We start from the raw sequence: 15,955 nt of genomic DNA, 5'->3' as shown, positions 1-15,955 counted from the left end.
GCATGGAAAGCGGCGTCCAAGTGGTCACGCTGGTATAGAGGTGGAGGAAAACACGTCAGATCGCATACTTGTTAATCATGGTGTAAGCCTGCTGCGCACAGTTTCCCATGGGAACATTTGCATAATTTATAAAAAAAAAAAAAAAATCAACAACAAAAACACTCAGATTTTCCTCATGCTGCTCATATCAATAAATCCAGACTGATCTGTAATCATGAATCTTATGAAATCTGATATCTGTTCTATGATACAAGGGAATATGCAATTGCATCAGAAATTGCAATGTTGAAATATTCATGAAATGGGAAAACAAGGTCTCTTCGTATCCAGTGCGAGTTTTCACTATGGAGTTTTCATTCTATTGACGTTTTCGTAGACGGGCGCAAGGAGACATGGGCGTCTGCGCCGTTGTGGGGGTGAACACAGTCGAGTAGATTCCTGGCTCCCTTTATTTCTTTTAAATTCAACGTGGGTGAGGCACACCATCACAAACTACTTCGAATATAAATGAATATAACATTTGAAGGTATTTCTTCAGGCACCCGTAAAACGGACGAAAAAAGACATCCATTTAAACTCAATAACAAAGCTGTAAGACTCAGCCCTTCTACAATAACTGTTACAAAGTTCTGACTGAAAGGTTGAATCTCGAGAGGCTAATTTGTCTTGTTTGCAATCCCGACGTTGCCTTTCCATTTCCATCATCCAGCTGTTTTGGTCTGCGCCGCAGCCCCTTCGCAGCCGTCTACGACTGACAGTCCTCATCCCAGGAGGTTAAGTGCATGCTGACCTTTCCGACTTCAGGCTCAAGACGGCCTAACGTTATCCGGGCCACTTCTCTGCACACTAATGCAGATAGATGGACGGAGCGACTTCCTTTGCTCTCTCTGCTTCAAGCATTCTATTTATCTTTTTTTTTTTTTTTCTGAGAACCGTCTGATGACGTACACTCGCATTGGTCTTTCCAGCCATGGAAAATGATCTCTTTTAATTTGACTTAATTGGTCCAGAACTCCCAGTGGTATAATAAATCATTTGGACTGTATTAAATTCTCTCGCTAGCTTAATTAGGTTTTTATTTGTCCATCACTGTTTGATAGCATTTTTTTTATACTGTACATTATTACAAGGTGATATTGTGCCCTCTCACATCTGTGGATAAAATATGCGAAATGATTTAGTAAACAGATGCTGTGGAGGGTGCTCATCATTAGCCTCAATTACAGTTGATGATTTATTTATTCATGTAGAAGCCGCCTAAGGGGATAATTGAAATTAATTACGTGCACAAGAGCAGCATTAAGGGACTAATTGGCTTTTTAGCTCACTTGCGCCCTCTACTGTTGACATGTCATTTACTGTACTTAAAAAAAATGTATAGCTGGCATAATTATCACATGAAAAACAAGTGTAACATGAATATATTCAGTGAAACTTCTGATCTGAGAAATACCAAAGCAACAGAAAAACTGGAAAATAAATAAACGTAGTGATATAACGATGTCATGTTTTGCGCTTTTCTTTTGTGTGTGCGGCTACGTTTATCGAAAGACAGCCCAGCAGGCGACGTCTTAGCTAGTCCAATTATTATTTTTGACCACTGAAGTCAGTGATTCCAGATTGCCAAGGCAACAAGGGTAGAATTCTTCTTACTCCGAGCTTATGTGCCAGAAACACAATTTGGAGGTCAAATGATTACCTATTGTTGCTTTAAGACCAGGGGTAATGACTTAAGCACCTAATAAGTTCAACGAAGACAAACGAGAATGGGAAACTAGCGTCGACATGAATAATAAATGTTCAGTTGTTCCGAGGCGATTAGAGAATTAATTAAGTGCCTGAGAAAAAGACTAAAGCAGCACTTTTAGGTACTTTGCAAAGTGCCTGAGAAGAAATGATGGCAGGAATGGCCATCGGGTCACGAGATCTTGGATAAGCTGTTGAAGAACCTGAAAATAGTTTGTGGTTGGATCACAAGTTTTTGTCATTTGACCTCACACTATTTGGGGTCATGTGCTAAGATAAAGAATTTTTTTTTCCCCAGGGGCACGCTCTCATAAATCCACTGAACGCGTGACTGCTTTTTTGTCTGAGCCTCACACGGTAGAGGAAGGTGAAAAAAAAAAAATGTTTTGCTCCTCACTGTGGATCTTATATTTTCCCCAACACACACACATACATGAAATATGGTTTAGTCACCCCATTATAGACTGCGGGTGGTTTTGACCTTCTCCAACAAGCGCTTAAAATATATGCAACCTTTATGTGTTGCTGTTGTTGTTAAACATTATTTGACACGGAATACATTCAAAGTTCACTCAGGTTACTTGCTTTTAAAAATAATTATATTTAAAAAAAACATTTAGTTTGACCTGTTTTTTTTTCCCCCCACATATCGACCACTCTATCCACGTGCTCCGCTTCTTTTTAGCACAGTAATGCCTTTTATTGGGTAATGCCATTTCTCCTTTCAGTCGACATAATAACAAGGCAAGCCTGCTCTTAAACAAATGTCAAACACTCCACGCTGCTCCCGGTGCGCTGACAACGCATACATTTCAACCAAGCCGCCGCTTCGTATACACTCAGACGCACACAAACACTTTCAAGCGCACACAAGAGCGTATATGGAGAGCAATTTACGGAACCTTTTAGGGGAAAAGTATTTTACTGCACCACGGGAAAAACATACATGAGCAGCAGCGTACAGTACAACACGAAGACGGATACATTTGATGGCTTTACCCAAAGCTGGATTGTTCTGGCCATTTTATAAGGTACACTTGCTAGCCGTTGTGCCTCACACTGCAATAGGTGTACCTAATGTTGTGGCCAGTGATTCCATCTTCATGTTTTCGAGATGAATGCAATAATTATTACGTTTCCGCATGCAAGTCTTTTGTCGATATCCGGCGTGGTATGGCACTGATCAATCCGGGTGTAAAAAATAAAAAACATCCACCGTATGTTCACAAGATGTTAAATTTACATGAATTCTACTTCGTTGTACTATTTCCGGGGTCTTCAGGTGAAGCGCCTGAACTTGATGAGTTTCTGGAAGGCCTGCTTGAACTCGTCATTGAACACGGTGTAGATGACCGGGTTGATGAGCGAGTTGAGATATCCCAGCCAGGTGAAGACGTCAAAGAGTACCGGGTGAAACCAGCAGTCTTTGCAAATGGCCAAAACCAGCGTGCCCACGAAGAAGGGCAACCAGCAGACGATGAAAGCGCCCAGGATAATGCCCAGCGTCTTGGTGGCTTTCCTCTCGCGAGCCGCGCACAGCCGCTTCCTCTCCAGCACGCTGTCGGCCAGCTTGACCTTCACGCTGTTCACAAAGAGAGGCGAGCTCCCCGTTCCTGAGTGGACGTGCCCTTCCTGGAGATGGCCTTCCTGGGTGGACGAGGAATTGAGCGAACACAGGGACGAGCCCGCCGAGGTCTGGATGAGCTGCGCCGTGGTGAAGCGCTTCCCGGACGCCGTCGGCATCTTAAAGATACGAGAGCGCGCCGCTACGTAAATCCGCCCGTAGAGGATGACAAGAAGCACCGTGGGAACGTAGAATGCCCCGAAGGTGGAGTAGATGGTGTACGAGATCTGATCTGTATTCACCAAGCATTCCGTCAGCTCCTCGTGGGCTTTGGCCTGCCGCCAGAAGAGCGGAGGCATGGAAATCGAGATGGAGATCACCCACACGACTGCGACCATGATACCGGCTCGGCGCGTGGTGCGGCGTTTGGAGTACTCCAGCGCGTCCGTGATCGCCCAGTAGCGGTCCAGGGCGATGACGCACAGGTGGAGGATGGACGCCGTGCAGAAAGTGATGTCGGACGACAGCCAGATGTCACACACGATCTGCCCCAGCGACCAGGTTTTGCTCACCGTGTACACGATGCTGATGGGCATCACCAAGATGGACACCAGGAGGTCGGTGACGGCCAGCGAGCCGATCAGGAAGTTAGCGGGCGTGTGCAGCTTCCTGGTTAGGAAGATGGTGGCGATGACGAAGGCGTTGGACAGCACCGTGGCAAAAGTCACCACCCCCAGGAGCACGGACAGGGAGATCTGAAAGCCCAAAATGGAGGCGTCGCTCCAGTAGGGGGACTCGGTGGTCAGATCGGGAATCTCCGTGACGTTGCCGGTGAAGTAGTCCAGTGAGCTGTTGTACACCTCCATCTTGCTTGAGATCAGCTTCAGAAGATCCTCATTACAGATGTGCTCATAAGTGCAGGGTTCAATCCCCCAAGCCCCGTTTTTCATATCAACCCAAAGCTACCATCTAATCCCATCATTTCGTGTCCCGAGCTAATGGTCCTGTAATTGAAGCCGGCTTATTTGTCCATTTCAGTTTTGTAATATCGATTCGAGCCCGCTTACAGGAGCCGTGGATCGTCATTTGTATTCAGCTTCTGTCAGATGCCCACTTTTGTTGCTCTTCTTTCCACTCTTATCTCATCTCCAAGCTGCAGTCGGACGGCAAGAACACCTCGGCGGCGAACCTTTGTATCTATCAACCACTTTAATGGGCTCCACTTCAATAAGACGAGGCGGCGTGCGGTAAGATGTTGATGACAGCTACACAGGTGGGCTTGTCAGGCCGCTATCTCCACAAAAACCCGATCAACAGTTTCATGATCCAGTCAAGGCTTTCTCCATACTTGTTCCTTGGTCTTCTTCTGTATGTGGAAAAGAGAGCGAGAGAAACTCATTAGATTTCATCTTGGTGACAGTGTCTTTCTTTTATCAGTCACGCTTCATTCCCAGAGGGAATGCAATCGCATGCAATTCTTGTCCAACTTTATTTGTACCAGTTTCAAGCGCTCTGGATCCACACGAAGGGTGACAGGTGGCACAATGTGGGATGTAGCATTGCGCGCCAGTGGCTTTTCAGTACTAGCGCTCGCTCTCCTCATTTAATTTGTGTGGCGTGCAGCAGAAATGCTGACAGCTCGATAGAGCTTGATAGATATAGAGCCAGATAGAAAGCGCTAGATGGATAGAGCTAGCTAGAGCTAGATATTTAGCGCTATAGAGCTAGATGGATAGAGCTAGCTAGATAGCGTTAGCTATATAAAGCTAGATATCTCGAGCTAGCTATGTAAAGCTAGCTATATAGCGCTAGATAGCTAGAAGAACTAACACGCTTCCCGAAATAGATTGTGTGGGACCTTTGCGGTTATGTTCCAGTCTCGCTTTCATCACATGTGATGGATGGTTGATTGGCCTATCTGTTTACATCTCAGTCAAGTCCAACACAAGGCTTATCTTCCTTGTGCTCTGGTTTGCAAGACAATGAGATAATGAGGCTGGTAATGAATGGATGAGAGGAAAAGATTTCCAATCAGGGACAGGCCCTGCCGAAATTGGGCTGGATACTGCTTGCGTGAAAAGACATTAGTTCCTCCATCTGGTTTTTAAATGAAACGCTACAGGGGCGGAGCCCCGCAACTATGAAGCGCTTACAGCTTCCAAACTGTACAATTCAGTACATCACAGCCCCATTCATGAGTAATCCAATTCACTTGTACTTTCAGACTTGGCTCAAGTCCCACCAGATGCTCGACATAATGTGTTCGCAGCGCAGGTTGAACCAGAGACTCACCCCGTGAACCAGGCGGACCTGCCAATGCCGCCTGGCCCCCGCTGGAGGGGGACTAATTGATTTAACTCAGCAGAAGTAGAGCTATCACCGCCCGTCTGTCAACGCCTGTCTACTGTTGACTCGAGCGTGCACTAAATGATAACCGGGCACGGTTCTAATGAGTGTGTTGACGAAAAGTACATCAAATGTAGCTGATGCTGGCAAAAAAAAATGGAATTGAATTGGAGTCAGGAGACTCTTCAACCATTGAGAAATATCGGGCCGATATATTAGGTATTAGACCGAAGCCAGAAAACAGACTGTGATTTTCCCAATGCGAGCCTGTGAAAATCTGAAGAAAATCTGTAAAGACTGTCTACGAACATCGAAACTCACTACGTCCGTGAAACTTCGCCCAGCTTTTATTCGTATTCTCCCAACTCATTATTATTAACCTCGATGAGATGTGAAACAATGTTATGTCGCCACTGGAATAAAGGTTACACAAAGTCGTAATTTTAGATGGCAGCTGAGCATTGGAGTGTCTCTTTACGAGCCAGATGTCCACCTTTATTTAACTTTTAATTTGTGCCAAGTGTCCCATTAGCAAACACGTTTTACTCCCGTGCCGCTTGACATCGCAATATAAAATAACAGTTGTAGTGTTTTGTTTGTCTAGCAACCATTCAAAACATGAATAATAGATGGCGCTTGGAGAAGAATGGCCGTATAAAATATAGATTAGTCGAATTGTTGGAGCACTCCAGACGATCGGTATGTCAAAGTGTAGCGTCAAGGTTAAAGCGCTCGCAGGTGGAACAGATTATATTCTAGGTTTGCAAAAAAAGCGCAAAAATTAGATTTGACCTCATATTCCATAAAAATCCGTTTGGTTAAGAAGACTTACTTGTCTCGTTTCCTGTTCAACAGTGTGTAGCTAGCTAGCTAGCTAGACCTAAACAATTAACTCTATGTCGTTATTCAACTTTCCAAATATTTGGTGGTGAAAAATATTTAATATTTGGTGAAGCGGCGAAGATTTGCAGCTTTTAAGGAATGAAAGGAAAAAAGAATGAGGTATTATTCTTTTTGCAAAACTGTGGGGGGCTTTTGGTACATCCGTGTTATTTGCAGGTGCCCCAGAGCTCGGAGAGTAGGTGTTCTTCCTGGGCTGTGCAGGCGTACGTGCACATGCACCATCTGCCCCCCCCCCCCCCCCCCCCGCCCCTTCCTCCCCCAACGATCCGCCTACGCGCACATGCAAATGCAAGTAGAAGAAAAAGGATTTTTGAGAACATGCTAATTCAGGCCTTAGAGGTAAAAGCCAAAGTGCGCCTGCGGTGGACAGAAGGCACCTGGCGTTCCACATGCGACTCATTGGCTATGCTAAACTTCACTGTCACATTTTGTCGTTTCCAATCTGGCCCATCATTTTAGCCCATAAAGGGGACAACTTACAAATGAGCGAGAGCCTCTCCCAACTTGGCAAGGTACTCGGTGAACTGTTCGCCAGCCAATCGCGGGGAACAACCATCCACACTGCCAGTCACATCCAAGCACAACTTAGAGTCTTCAATGAACCTTGTTCTCTGAACGTGGGAGGAAGCCGAAGTCCTCGGAGAAAACCCACGCAAGTACAGGGAGACCGTGCAAACCTCACACAAGAAGGCTGAAACCCGTACTTGAACCTTTAACCTCAGAACTGTGAGGCGGATAAGACTGGCATACGTAGATAAATATCTATCTCAACAACTTTTACTGAAGTTTATTTCCATAAGACCGATTAAAACGAAGCACCCTGACATCGTATTCTAAGAAATAAAATCTCCTCAGGCTTCGGAAACAATATTTTCAAAGACGCTACACGTCACAGCTACCCAACTCTACTTCAGGGACGTGACCCTTGGAAAGTGGAGCAGGCACCAGTACAGAACTAGGACATCGGAGAGGCCCTTCATCATTAGTCCATAGGATAAATCTGACACTGGGGGACACACACTCACACCCTAGTGCACACACACTACAGGCTGTTCCCGCCCACTAAACTGAAATTATATAATTTGGACGATTCTAAGGCAAAAAAAAAAAAATGGCTCTAAAAGCTTAATCGATTACTTGTCGATTAATCGAGTAATTTTGACAGCTCTGAATCGAACGATTGTAAATATAGTAAATTTGTGACAAAAAAGTGCAACTGAACCCCCACTGGTGGCAGTAGCGAGCACTCTTTGAAAATCGCTCGTTTCTCGAAACCGGAGTTTGTAAACTGCATCTGTCCCGTAACAGATGACTGGTGTTGTGACGATTATTTGTCCTTTCCGTACTGTTTACTATCAATTTGTGACACCGATGTTTACCTCGACTCTGCGTTATTTCACCGACTGGCCTCTAGTGTTATGATTAGTGCCGTGATAAATGACAAGAGTTGGCGTTCTCTAGCGCAGCACTTGTCCGCATTGCACGACTATGAACAGCTTTGTCTCAACGAGGCTTGTCTATGAGTTTATCTTCATCTGTATTATTGATCACATGGCCGCATCTTCACAAAATCTCATCAATGCTTCGCAGGGTGTGTTTCATAGCCCAAAGGCAGACTTTTTTGCAGCCGCCATCTGCTCAGATCATATCGAGCCAACACGAACTGTATACGCTTAGGAAGGCCTAACGGGGGGCTGGCGATGCGACGTTGAAAGGCACCTCAAAGCATTTCGGTGTGTTTGTAGTCATGTGTTGTCGCTTGTGACGCTAAAATTATCCCACATTTGTTTCATAGCCGTCATGCACTGAGAGACCTTAAGCAAACAACATGGAGAAAACAAAACAGTGCCCCCCCCCCCCCACGTTTCTTTATAATTTTGCCATTATTACTTTAGTTACACTTGCCATGAATATGTAACACAGAAATGTTTGGCGCGATATTAGCATTTATATTGACATTTTGGAAACAGGGAAGGTCATTGATGGTTTCAAGCGCATCTTTAATGAATTATTTATAGCATGTCCGTGACATGCTTTTATCAAAATACCCGAAGGATTAAGAATTATACAACAAACCTTTACATTGAGTGCTGGATTGTCCTTTCAGTTGCACTTTAAAGTCTTTGTGAGGGTTAGGGTTATGATAGTTTGGGATTTCCCTATTATAGTTAGTTTTTAATTCATATTCAGTTTTTATATTTTTCAAAAATGCACTTCTGATTATGTATAAAAATCTGTCAATTTTACGTTAAGCAGGGTTGTTGATTAACCACAAAAGTAACACAGGTCGTTTTAAAATAATCAGTAACTTAATTCGTAAGGTAACTAAGTTACTTTTTCCATGGTAACCGTGGCAAGGTTGCTTGTCACACTTGAGTTCAAATCATGTCATTTTGTTCCATCTCATGCAAACGCAGGGAAGGGTTTTTGTTACCATGACAACCAAGAGCATAGCACATTGTCTTTTTGTACAATCAAGTAACACGTTCTCAGAATATGATCATTTTCTTAATATCTTTCTCCTGTTGCTATACCTCGCCACAAATCTTTGCTGCTTTGAAACAATGGTTTCACCGGTGCTTTCTTGTTGGGTGATTGAGCGGGATGTAGTTGAGAGTCATTTTTCTTGAGGTTTCTTAGCACCCTTGACTCCGAGCCTCACCTGGCCCTGAGTGATCACAGCGATCTCAGTGATTTGCAGCCTCACGCACCACGCCTCCTTGCAACCACGAGCTGGTTACTATCCACATCATCCACCTCCATTACAGAGATCTTTTGGTTTGCTTTCTCCACATCATCAAGCCTTTCCTCCAGTGTTAATTATTAAGCCAGATTTGTATCATTAGCATAACAAGCAGCTTCTCATTTATTCAACTAACTCCTAATTTATTTCATTTCCATGACTCTGTATCATTAACTATTAATCAGCGGGTGCATGACAACACCGCGAGGATTTTCCAGCTGTTCTAATGGCTCTGATGCGGTTGTGCTCACCTCTGGGCCACGAGCGAGAGAACAGAGCATCAGCACAGTACACCGAGCGCACTTTTCATCATGCCGGTTCTCTCTGATTTCACTTGCACACCGCTGAGTTACTTCTTTTCATTATTTAGTTCTTTGACTCTGGACTTCTGACATCACTGAAATATTGCCAATATGGGGACCAATCATCAGACGAGAGGCAATGAAGACGGATGAGGATGATGAGAACTAATATGGAGAAATTCCCGTTGGATCATATCAAGAATCAACAAATCACCGAATGCTCTTCTCTGCATAATTGGAGTGGGCAGCAAATAGCGTATAAGATGTAAACAATTGTCTCAATATTTATGACGAAAACATTCTTCCATTCATAACAATCAGGCAAAAGTCATGGATGAAGAACAAATTAGATAATCATGCAATCAATAATGGATTATCATTAACAGAAAGTAGAGTTGCACTGTATAATAAAGGTCGGTTTCGAATACTGTACCATGCCCCTCTCATGGAAAGGCCATAATATTAGGAACACCCCAGTGCATAATGCAGTGTACTTCTACACCACTGCAAAGTGCATATGCCCAAAGGGGGGGGGGGGGGGGGGGGGAACCCCAATTTATTCAGTTTTCATTTTTTCTTAATGTATGCACTTATGGAATTATCAAATATTTATGATTTTAATTAAAAGTGGAACAAAGGAGCATGGCATAGTACAGAAACGATCTCTTTCTACTGTACCTAAATGAAGATGCCAAATTATTAAGAACACCTGCAAAACCACAATAGTGGGCTCTATCAAACGAGTAACTGTCATTTCTTTCGCTGCAGAAATATTTGTGAGGTCGTGGGGGAGTTCTACCAATAATCCCTACTTGTATTATTACTTGCTGTTTCATCACCACATCGCATATTGTCAATAATGATTTTTTTTTCATGATTATCAAAACTCACAGATGTCTAAAAAGAAAAAAAAGACAATCAATAAATAAAAAGATTGTCACTCACCATGTTTTCGAGGGATAGAGTCTGCCTTCCTGGATGCTCCAGCCACCAAATCGACCAATCGGGGAATCCCCTGGTAGCAGAGAAGTCCTTTTTACGCACGCACGTCCCGAGCGAACGCGCGTACGGAGCGCGCAGCTTCTTGTGTGCGTCCTGCTTGGCTTGCCATCGCGCATGGTGCTCCACATTGCATCTCACGGCGTGGAGATTGACGTGGCGGAACGGCTGCTCGCTCCTGCATGCGTAAACTTGACCAAAACAAGACGCGTCTCCTCCCTTCTAAAGAAGGTGGAGGCAAAGGACACGCTGGGTAGATGTGGAGGGGGTCGTCAACTAGTTGCGTTCATTGTGTGTGCGTGTGTGTGTCTGCGCGAGAGTGAGTGAGTGAGTGAGTGAGTGAGTGAGTGAGTGAGTGAGTGAGTGAGTGAGTGAGTGAGTGAGTGAGTGAGTGAGTGAGTGAGTGAGTGAGTGAGTGAGTGAGTGAGTGAATTTATTACCGTTTGGAAAATTTCCTTCCCATCCTTCTTATTCAATGAATCAATTGATCAATAAAATCAATCCTGCTGATAAGTGGTTTGTATTTTCTCGTATAGCCTTTGTTTGTAGTCTTTCCCTTTCGATGTTTTTGTTGATATAGCCAACAGTGATTTGCAGGTTTTTCTTTCAACTCCCCAAATGTTTCTGCCATGAACTGCTGTTTTTTTTTTTTTTCCCCTGGGGATACTTTTGAATTGCCAAATAGTTGTACTTGCTGTGGCCAATGTTTACAAAATGGCTCTGATTCTCAGTGTGGAGCTTTGGGGGTCATTTCATGGAGTCTTGTTTTTAAAGTTGTGTATCTGATGCAGATACTTTGAATTTAATGGCAAATTCAAATTAGTGTATATTTCAAATAAGTCATGTGAATATTTATTTCACCATAAAGTCACCTGGAAAAAAATAGGTTGTTTGTGCAAGGATATAAATATATAGCAAACAGATTTTCAGTGCAGCCATATGGAAGTAAGTACGTTAGCTGAAAAAGTAAGTAGGGGGGTTGTTTCTCAATATTTCACCTTTTGCTCAACTTATTTGCAGAAGTTTAAGTTACACCTCGGCTAGGAAAAGCCGGTAGAAAGCGTCACGGCTGATAAATCCTCACTGTGACCTGCTTTAACCACATCACACCACTGTGAAATTTACTGCGTGAGCGATATTGAGTCGAGGCAAAGAAAAATCAGCTGCCACGAGAAAAAAAAAAAAGATTACTGTGAACCCCCCCCCCCCCCGGCCAGTGTTGACTTTGGATGGATGGAGACAATTTGGACATAAAGAGTATAGCTTGTTTGACAAGACAAATGTTTGAAGCAGATGCAGGGTGATTGAAATATAAGGAATAATGCCTGGGGGGGAAAAAAAACAAAAAACTTACAAGATGCTGTGTCCTTTTTAGTGCTAGCAATTAACTATCATGTTATGGGTCACTTGAAAAGCGCTATATACATTAAAAGTTATTATTAGAGCAAACTTGTAACATCTTTAAAATGTTTGCTGAACTTAAGTCTTCCCTTATTTGTAAAAATAAAACATTTGTGAGAAAATTATTTCTATTTTTGTTTGCGCTAGCCGCTAGCCATGATTAGCATGCTATTTATGTTAGCATGTTTGACAGCTAAGTGTTTGGCTATATTACGTTATAATCAGTTCATCTTCAGTGGGTATCATCAAACCCGACATAAAGAAAAAGTAAAACTCAAAAGTAACATATCTTGGGCCTCTATGTACACAATACACATCAATTCACAAGGCAACCAAATTGTCCGTTCATTAAAAAGCGTTGATTGAGCTTACGGGTTGGCAGCCTTCTCTGCCATTTTCAATCTTTAATTGAATCAATACGGTGCTCCTTGAAAGCTAATTAGAAAGCTCTTCAAGTATAGAAAATGTTAATGAAGAAACAGATCTCATCATTCAAGCGAGTTAAAGCAGACCGAGCGACGTAGCCTAATGCGACTGAACGGTCACGCAGTGCTGGAACCGCTGAAAAGAATCAAACAACTTTTGATCCGATGATTTTCCTCACCCGACCTCGCCTACAGTTAGCTGACAGACAAACGAAGGTCCTCTTCTAACACACCATTTGGCTTTAAAAATGAAAAAGCATATCCAATGCAATGCGTAACGTGGCAGGGCAATAATAGAAAACTCAGCTCCCTCATAAAAACGTCCATTTGAATGAAAGATGTCCGTTCGAGCGTACGCTGATGGAACAGCAGATGAATGAGGAGGAAATGTTGCCTCCATAAGGAATGCAGAGCTCCTACACTTGTCCTGGATGACTTATTTAAACATATCAAGTTCCAAACTCAATAATACACTCACATTTATACACACAATGACAGCTGCACAATAACCTTTCCGTCATCTGTCAGAATAATGCACACATCATTAGAGGCTATTGTGGTGATTCATGACTAATAAACTCCCGCACAGTAAAGTCGGCCCCGCTTTTCGTTTATTTCTCTGATTAGGACTACTTAACGTGATGGACAGTGACGGTCGTTCGCCTTTTAACAACCGGACCGCATCGCTTAATCTTCGCATTGGGGTTGGTTTGTTCGTTTTTTTAGTCGCTGTGAAGTGTCGCATTTGTGAAATTCCAAAGAATTCTCTAAAATTGACTTGCTGTAACATGATGAACCACTGGAGTGACAAATTAAACTTCTCAAACCTGCTCGTGTGATGGATGAGTACGGGAGCTTCTCGATAAGATTAAAAAAATATATATAGGAAGCTGGTTTTTGGTGTGTCAGAAAAGTTCCAGGATTGGTTTCATCTAAATCTTTTTAAATGCTTATTCTGCTTTTTCTGAACTTGGACTCCAAGTTGTTTTTGTATCTTACCGCTAAATGCCTGCTCATGTGTACTCATTCACATGCACATCTTCCCTGGCATATTCTATTGACATAAAGTAACATAGGGGCCATGTTCCTTACGTGTGTGTTCTCGAGTGGAAATGATAGAATTACGATCTCGCCAGCCGGTCCACGACCAGACAAGTGCTGTCACTTTGGATCAGGCCAAGCACACTAACTTTGACATGTGCATTGCAGTAGTGAGATCTTGATCAGAGAAATTTCGAACAAAGTCTTGAAAGGAACCACGTCTTTTATATTTATGTATTGTTTTGTTTTTTAATTACAAGTATAAAGTTTAATTAAAAAACTGCCCGCAGGAAGCTTTCCAGATGCTTGTGTTTGAAATATTTGAAACTTAAAGTTACCTTATGAATAAAACAGTGATATGCAAAGTTAGCTTCTCAAACCTGCTTTTGTTGTCACCCTGGTGCAATCGGTGTGCTGCAGAAGGACGGGGGACATTTTGGGAAAGTTTGGTGAAGGGAATAATTTGTTATCAAAAAGTTGGGCATTGGAAATCTCGGGGAAGGATGTTTGGCAAGAAGATGGAGGGCCAACATTTGGGCAGTATCATCTATCGCTGTCGGCCAGGTACTGAAATGTGTAGCTGGTCTTACAATAAAACATCATCCATGTTAATTTATAGGGACATATTGGCATATTTCTCATATGGACAGACTAGAGGAACTTTTTTTTTTTTTCTTTCTTTTTCAAGAATGTCTAGAAGAAAACATTTTGTTGAGTTGTGGATGCAGGGTTTTACTCCGGTAGATTTTCTGACTGATAAATAAATAAATAAATAAATAAATAAATAAATAAATAAATAAATAGATAGATAGATAGAATGGGAAGGTGTAGTCTAAAGGGAATGTACAGTTTTTATTTTTTTTAAAACTTGTCATTACTATAAACCTGTCTCATTGGCTGCTTTTTCGCTCCATAAGGGAAAAATATAAAATCCCATTAAGGTACTAGAAAACCTAAATCGTCATGATATTTTTTCCCCAGACCACAGCAATATCTAGTGTTCTGCTGGACTAGCTGGGAACTTCATGAATATATGTACAAGGAAAAGCACTTCATTTGTGGAAATTATAGGCCTGCTGCTAAATTACAAAACCTCCCAAGCTTGGTCAGACTGCAAATGGTTGACCTACGCGTAACCTGTTGTGCAACTAACAATCAGTAATATGTGTGTGTGTGTTGCAAAAAAAAAAAAAAAAATCACCATCATTATGTGCACTTGTAGTAGCGAATTCACAGCGAGCTAGGATTATATATCTCAAAGCCAGAACTTGCCAACCGGAGCAATGTGACACATTAATGTGCCTTGAGAGACCATCAGCAGGAAAATTGTCCAATTGCACTCCAGCGGCTTGTGAATTATTTATTGATAACAAATAATGTCCTGTATCTTTGCTTATCCGTTAATGTACATTGATGGGGATAACAATTAAAATCATAAGCACAAAGTGCATCCACCTTTTTGTGACGTAATGATCTACTGGTGTGCTGTGATTTTTTTTTTTCTAAGATGTCATTCGGCACCGGCATCTAATTACAGCCTGTTGGAAACATGCTAACCGCTCTGCGTGATTTTGGGTCCATAACCCAATCCCTCCAGTCTCCACGGGAACCAGTACCATTGACAGTCCCAGGTATCCCGAAGTGAATCTCATCGAGATTTCTTCCAACTTCAATGACCTCGGCTAATGCGATGGGCACGTCCGCATTTGTATGCTCGATCTTATCGGAAGGTCTGACAGCGGGATCAAGGAAATATTCGGTTAAAAATGAATAATTGAGCAGCGTGGTGACAAAGCGGTTAGCGCTGCTGTCACAGAGAAAGTCTCTAGATCCATTAGTGCTTGGAATGTTCTTAACATCTGACTTGGAGGGATTTCTCCATGGAATTAAAGTTTTACCCATAGCGACTTTTCAAAGTTTCAAGAGATGGCCAATCGAGGCATCTTGGGACATAAGCTACAATTTTTTTTTTTTTTATCAGCGTGGTTATCTGGTTCTCGAAACCATATTCATGTTTCTGTACTAATTGGAGTAAATAATCCACAATAATGAACACGTGTTTTTCCAGTGTGGTTCATTTAAATGCAAAATCGAAATGGAAATTTATGGAAATGAAAGGCTTCCATTTGGAACACTAAAAGACGATGCTGGATGTTCCAGCTCGCAGAAATATTCTCTTAGTGACATTTGAGGGCATGCTCAGCAGATATAACAGAAGTCTAACAGCAGGTGCTGCAATGCATTCAAACGTGCTCCTGAAATGGTTTTATAAATAAACGACTCCACTTGGCTCAGGACAGCCACAATTGTCACGTCAGGGATATGACCAAAAAAAAAAAAAAAAAGCGGGGGGAAAGAAAAAAATCTGTAAGAATAGGGATTTTCTCATCAGTATGCATGACATTACGGGGAATAACAGCCGACTCGCCGCAATGGCACCATTTAACCTCTTTCAATAGGTTTTTAATTATTGACAGCAGTATTG

At 42.5% G+C, this 15,955-nt stretch overlaps 1 protein-coding gene across 1 annotated transcript; it reads right to left on the bottom strand.

Annotated features, from left to right (window-relative positions):
- Nucleotides 1-940: 940 nt before the first annotated feature.
- On the bottom strand, nt 941-13,378 carry htr1d (5-hydroxytryptamine (serotonin) receptor 1D, G protein-coupled). The gene is made up of 2 exons (XM_049739529.2): nt 10,550-13,378; nt 941-4,676 (listed from the first exon to the last, which is right to left on the bottom strand). Exon 2 carries the CDS (start codon nt 4,258-4,260, stop codon nt 3,025-3,027), a length of 1,236 nt encoding a protein of 411 aa, XP_049595486.1. The 5' UTR covers nt 4,261-4,676; nt 10,550-13,378; the 3' UTR covers nt 941-3,024.
- Nucleotides 13,379-15,955: the final 2,577 nt, after the last annotated feature.

The sequence above is a fragment of the Syngnathus scovelli genome, chromosome 14 (assembly GCF_024217435.2).
Source record: "Syngnathus scovelli strain Florida chromosome 14, RoL_Ssco_1.2, whole genome shotgun sequence".
NCBI classification, from domain to species: domain Eukaryota; kingdom Metazoa; phylum Chordata; class Actinopteri; order Syngnathiformes; family Syngnathidae; genus Syngnathus; species Syngnathus scovelli.
Note: the sequence above shows the minus strand (reverse complement) of the source record. Positions and strands in the feature narration are given on the sequence as shown.

Excerpts from the sequence above, each read along its gene's own strand:
- htr1d (XM_049739529.2), bottom strand. The coding sequence starts at position 4,260 with ATGAAAAACGGGGCTTGGGGGATTGAACCCTGCACTTATGAGCACATC.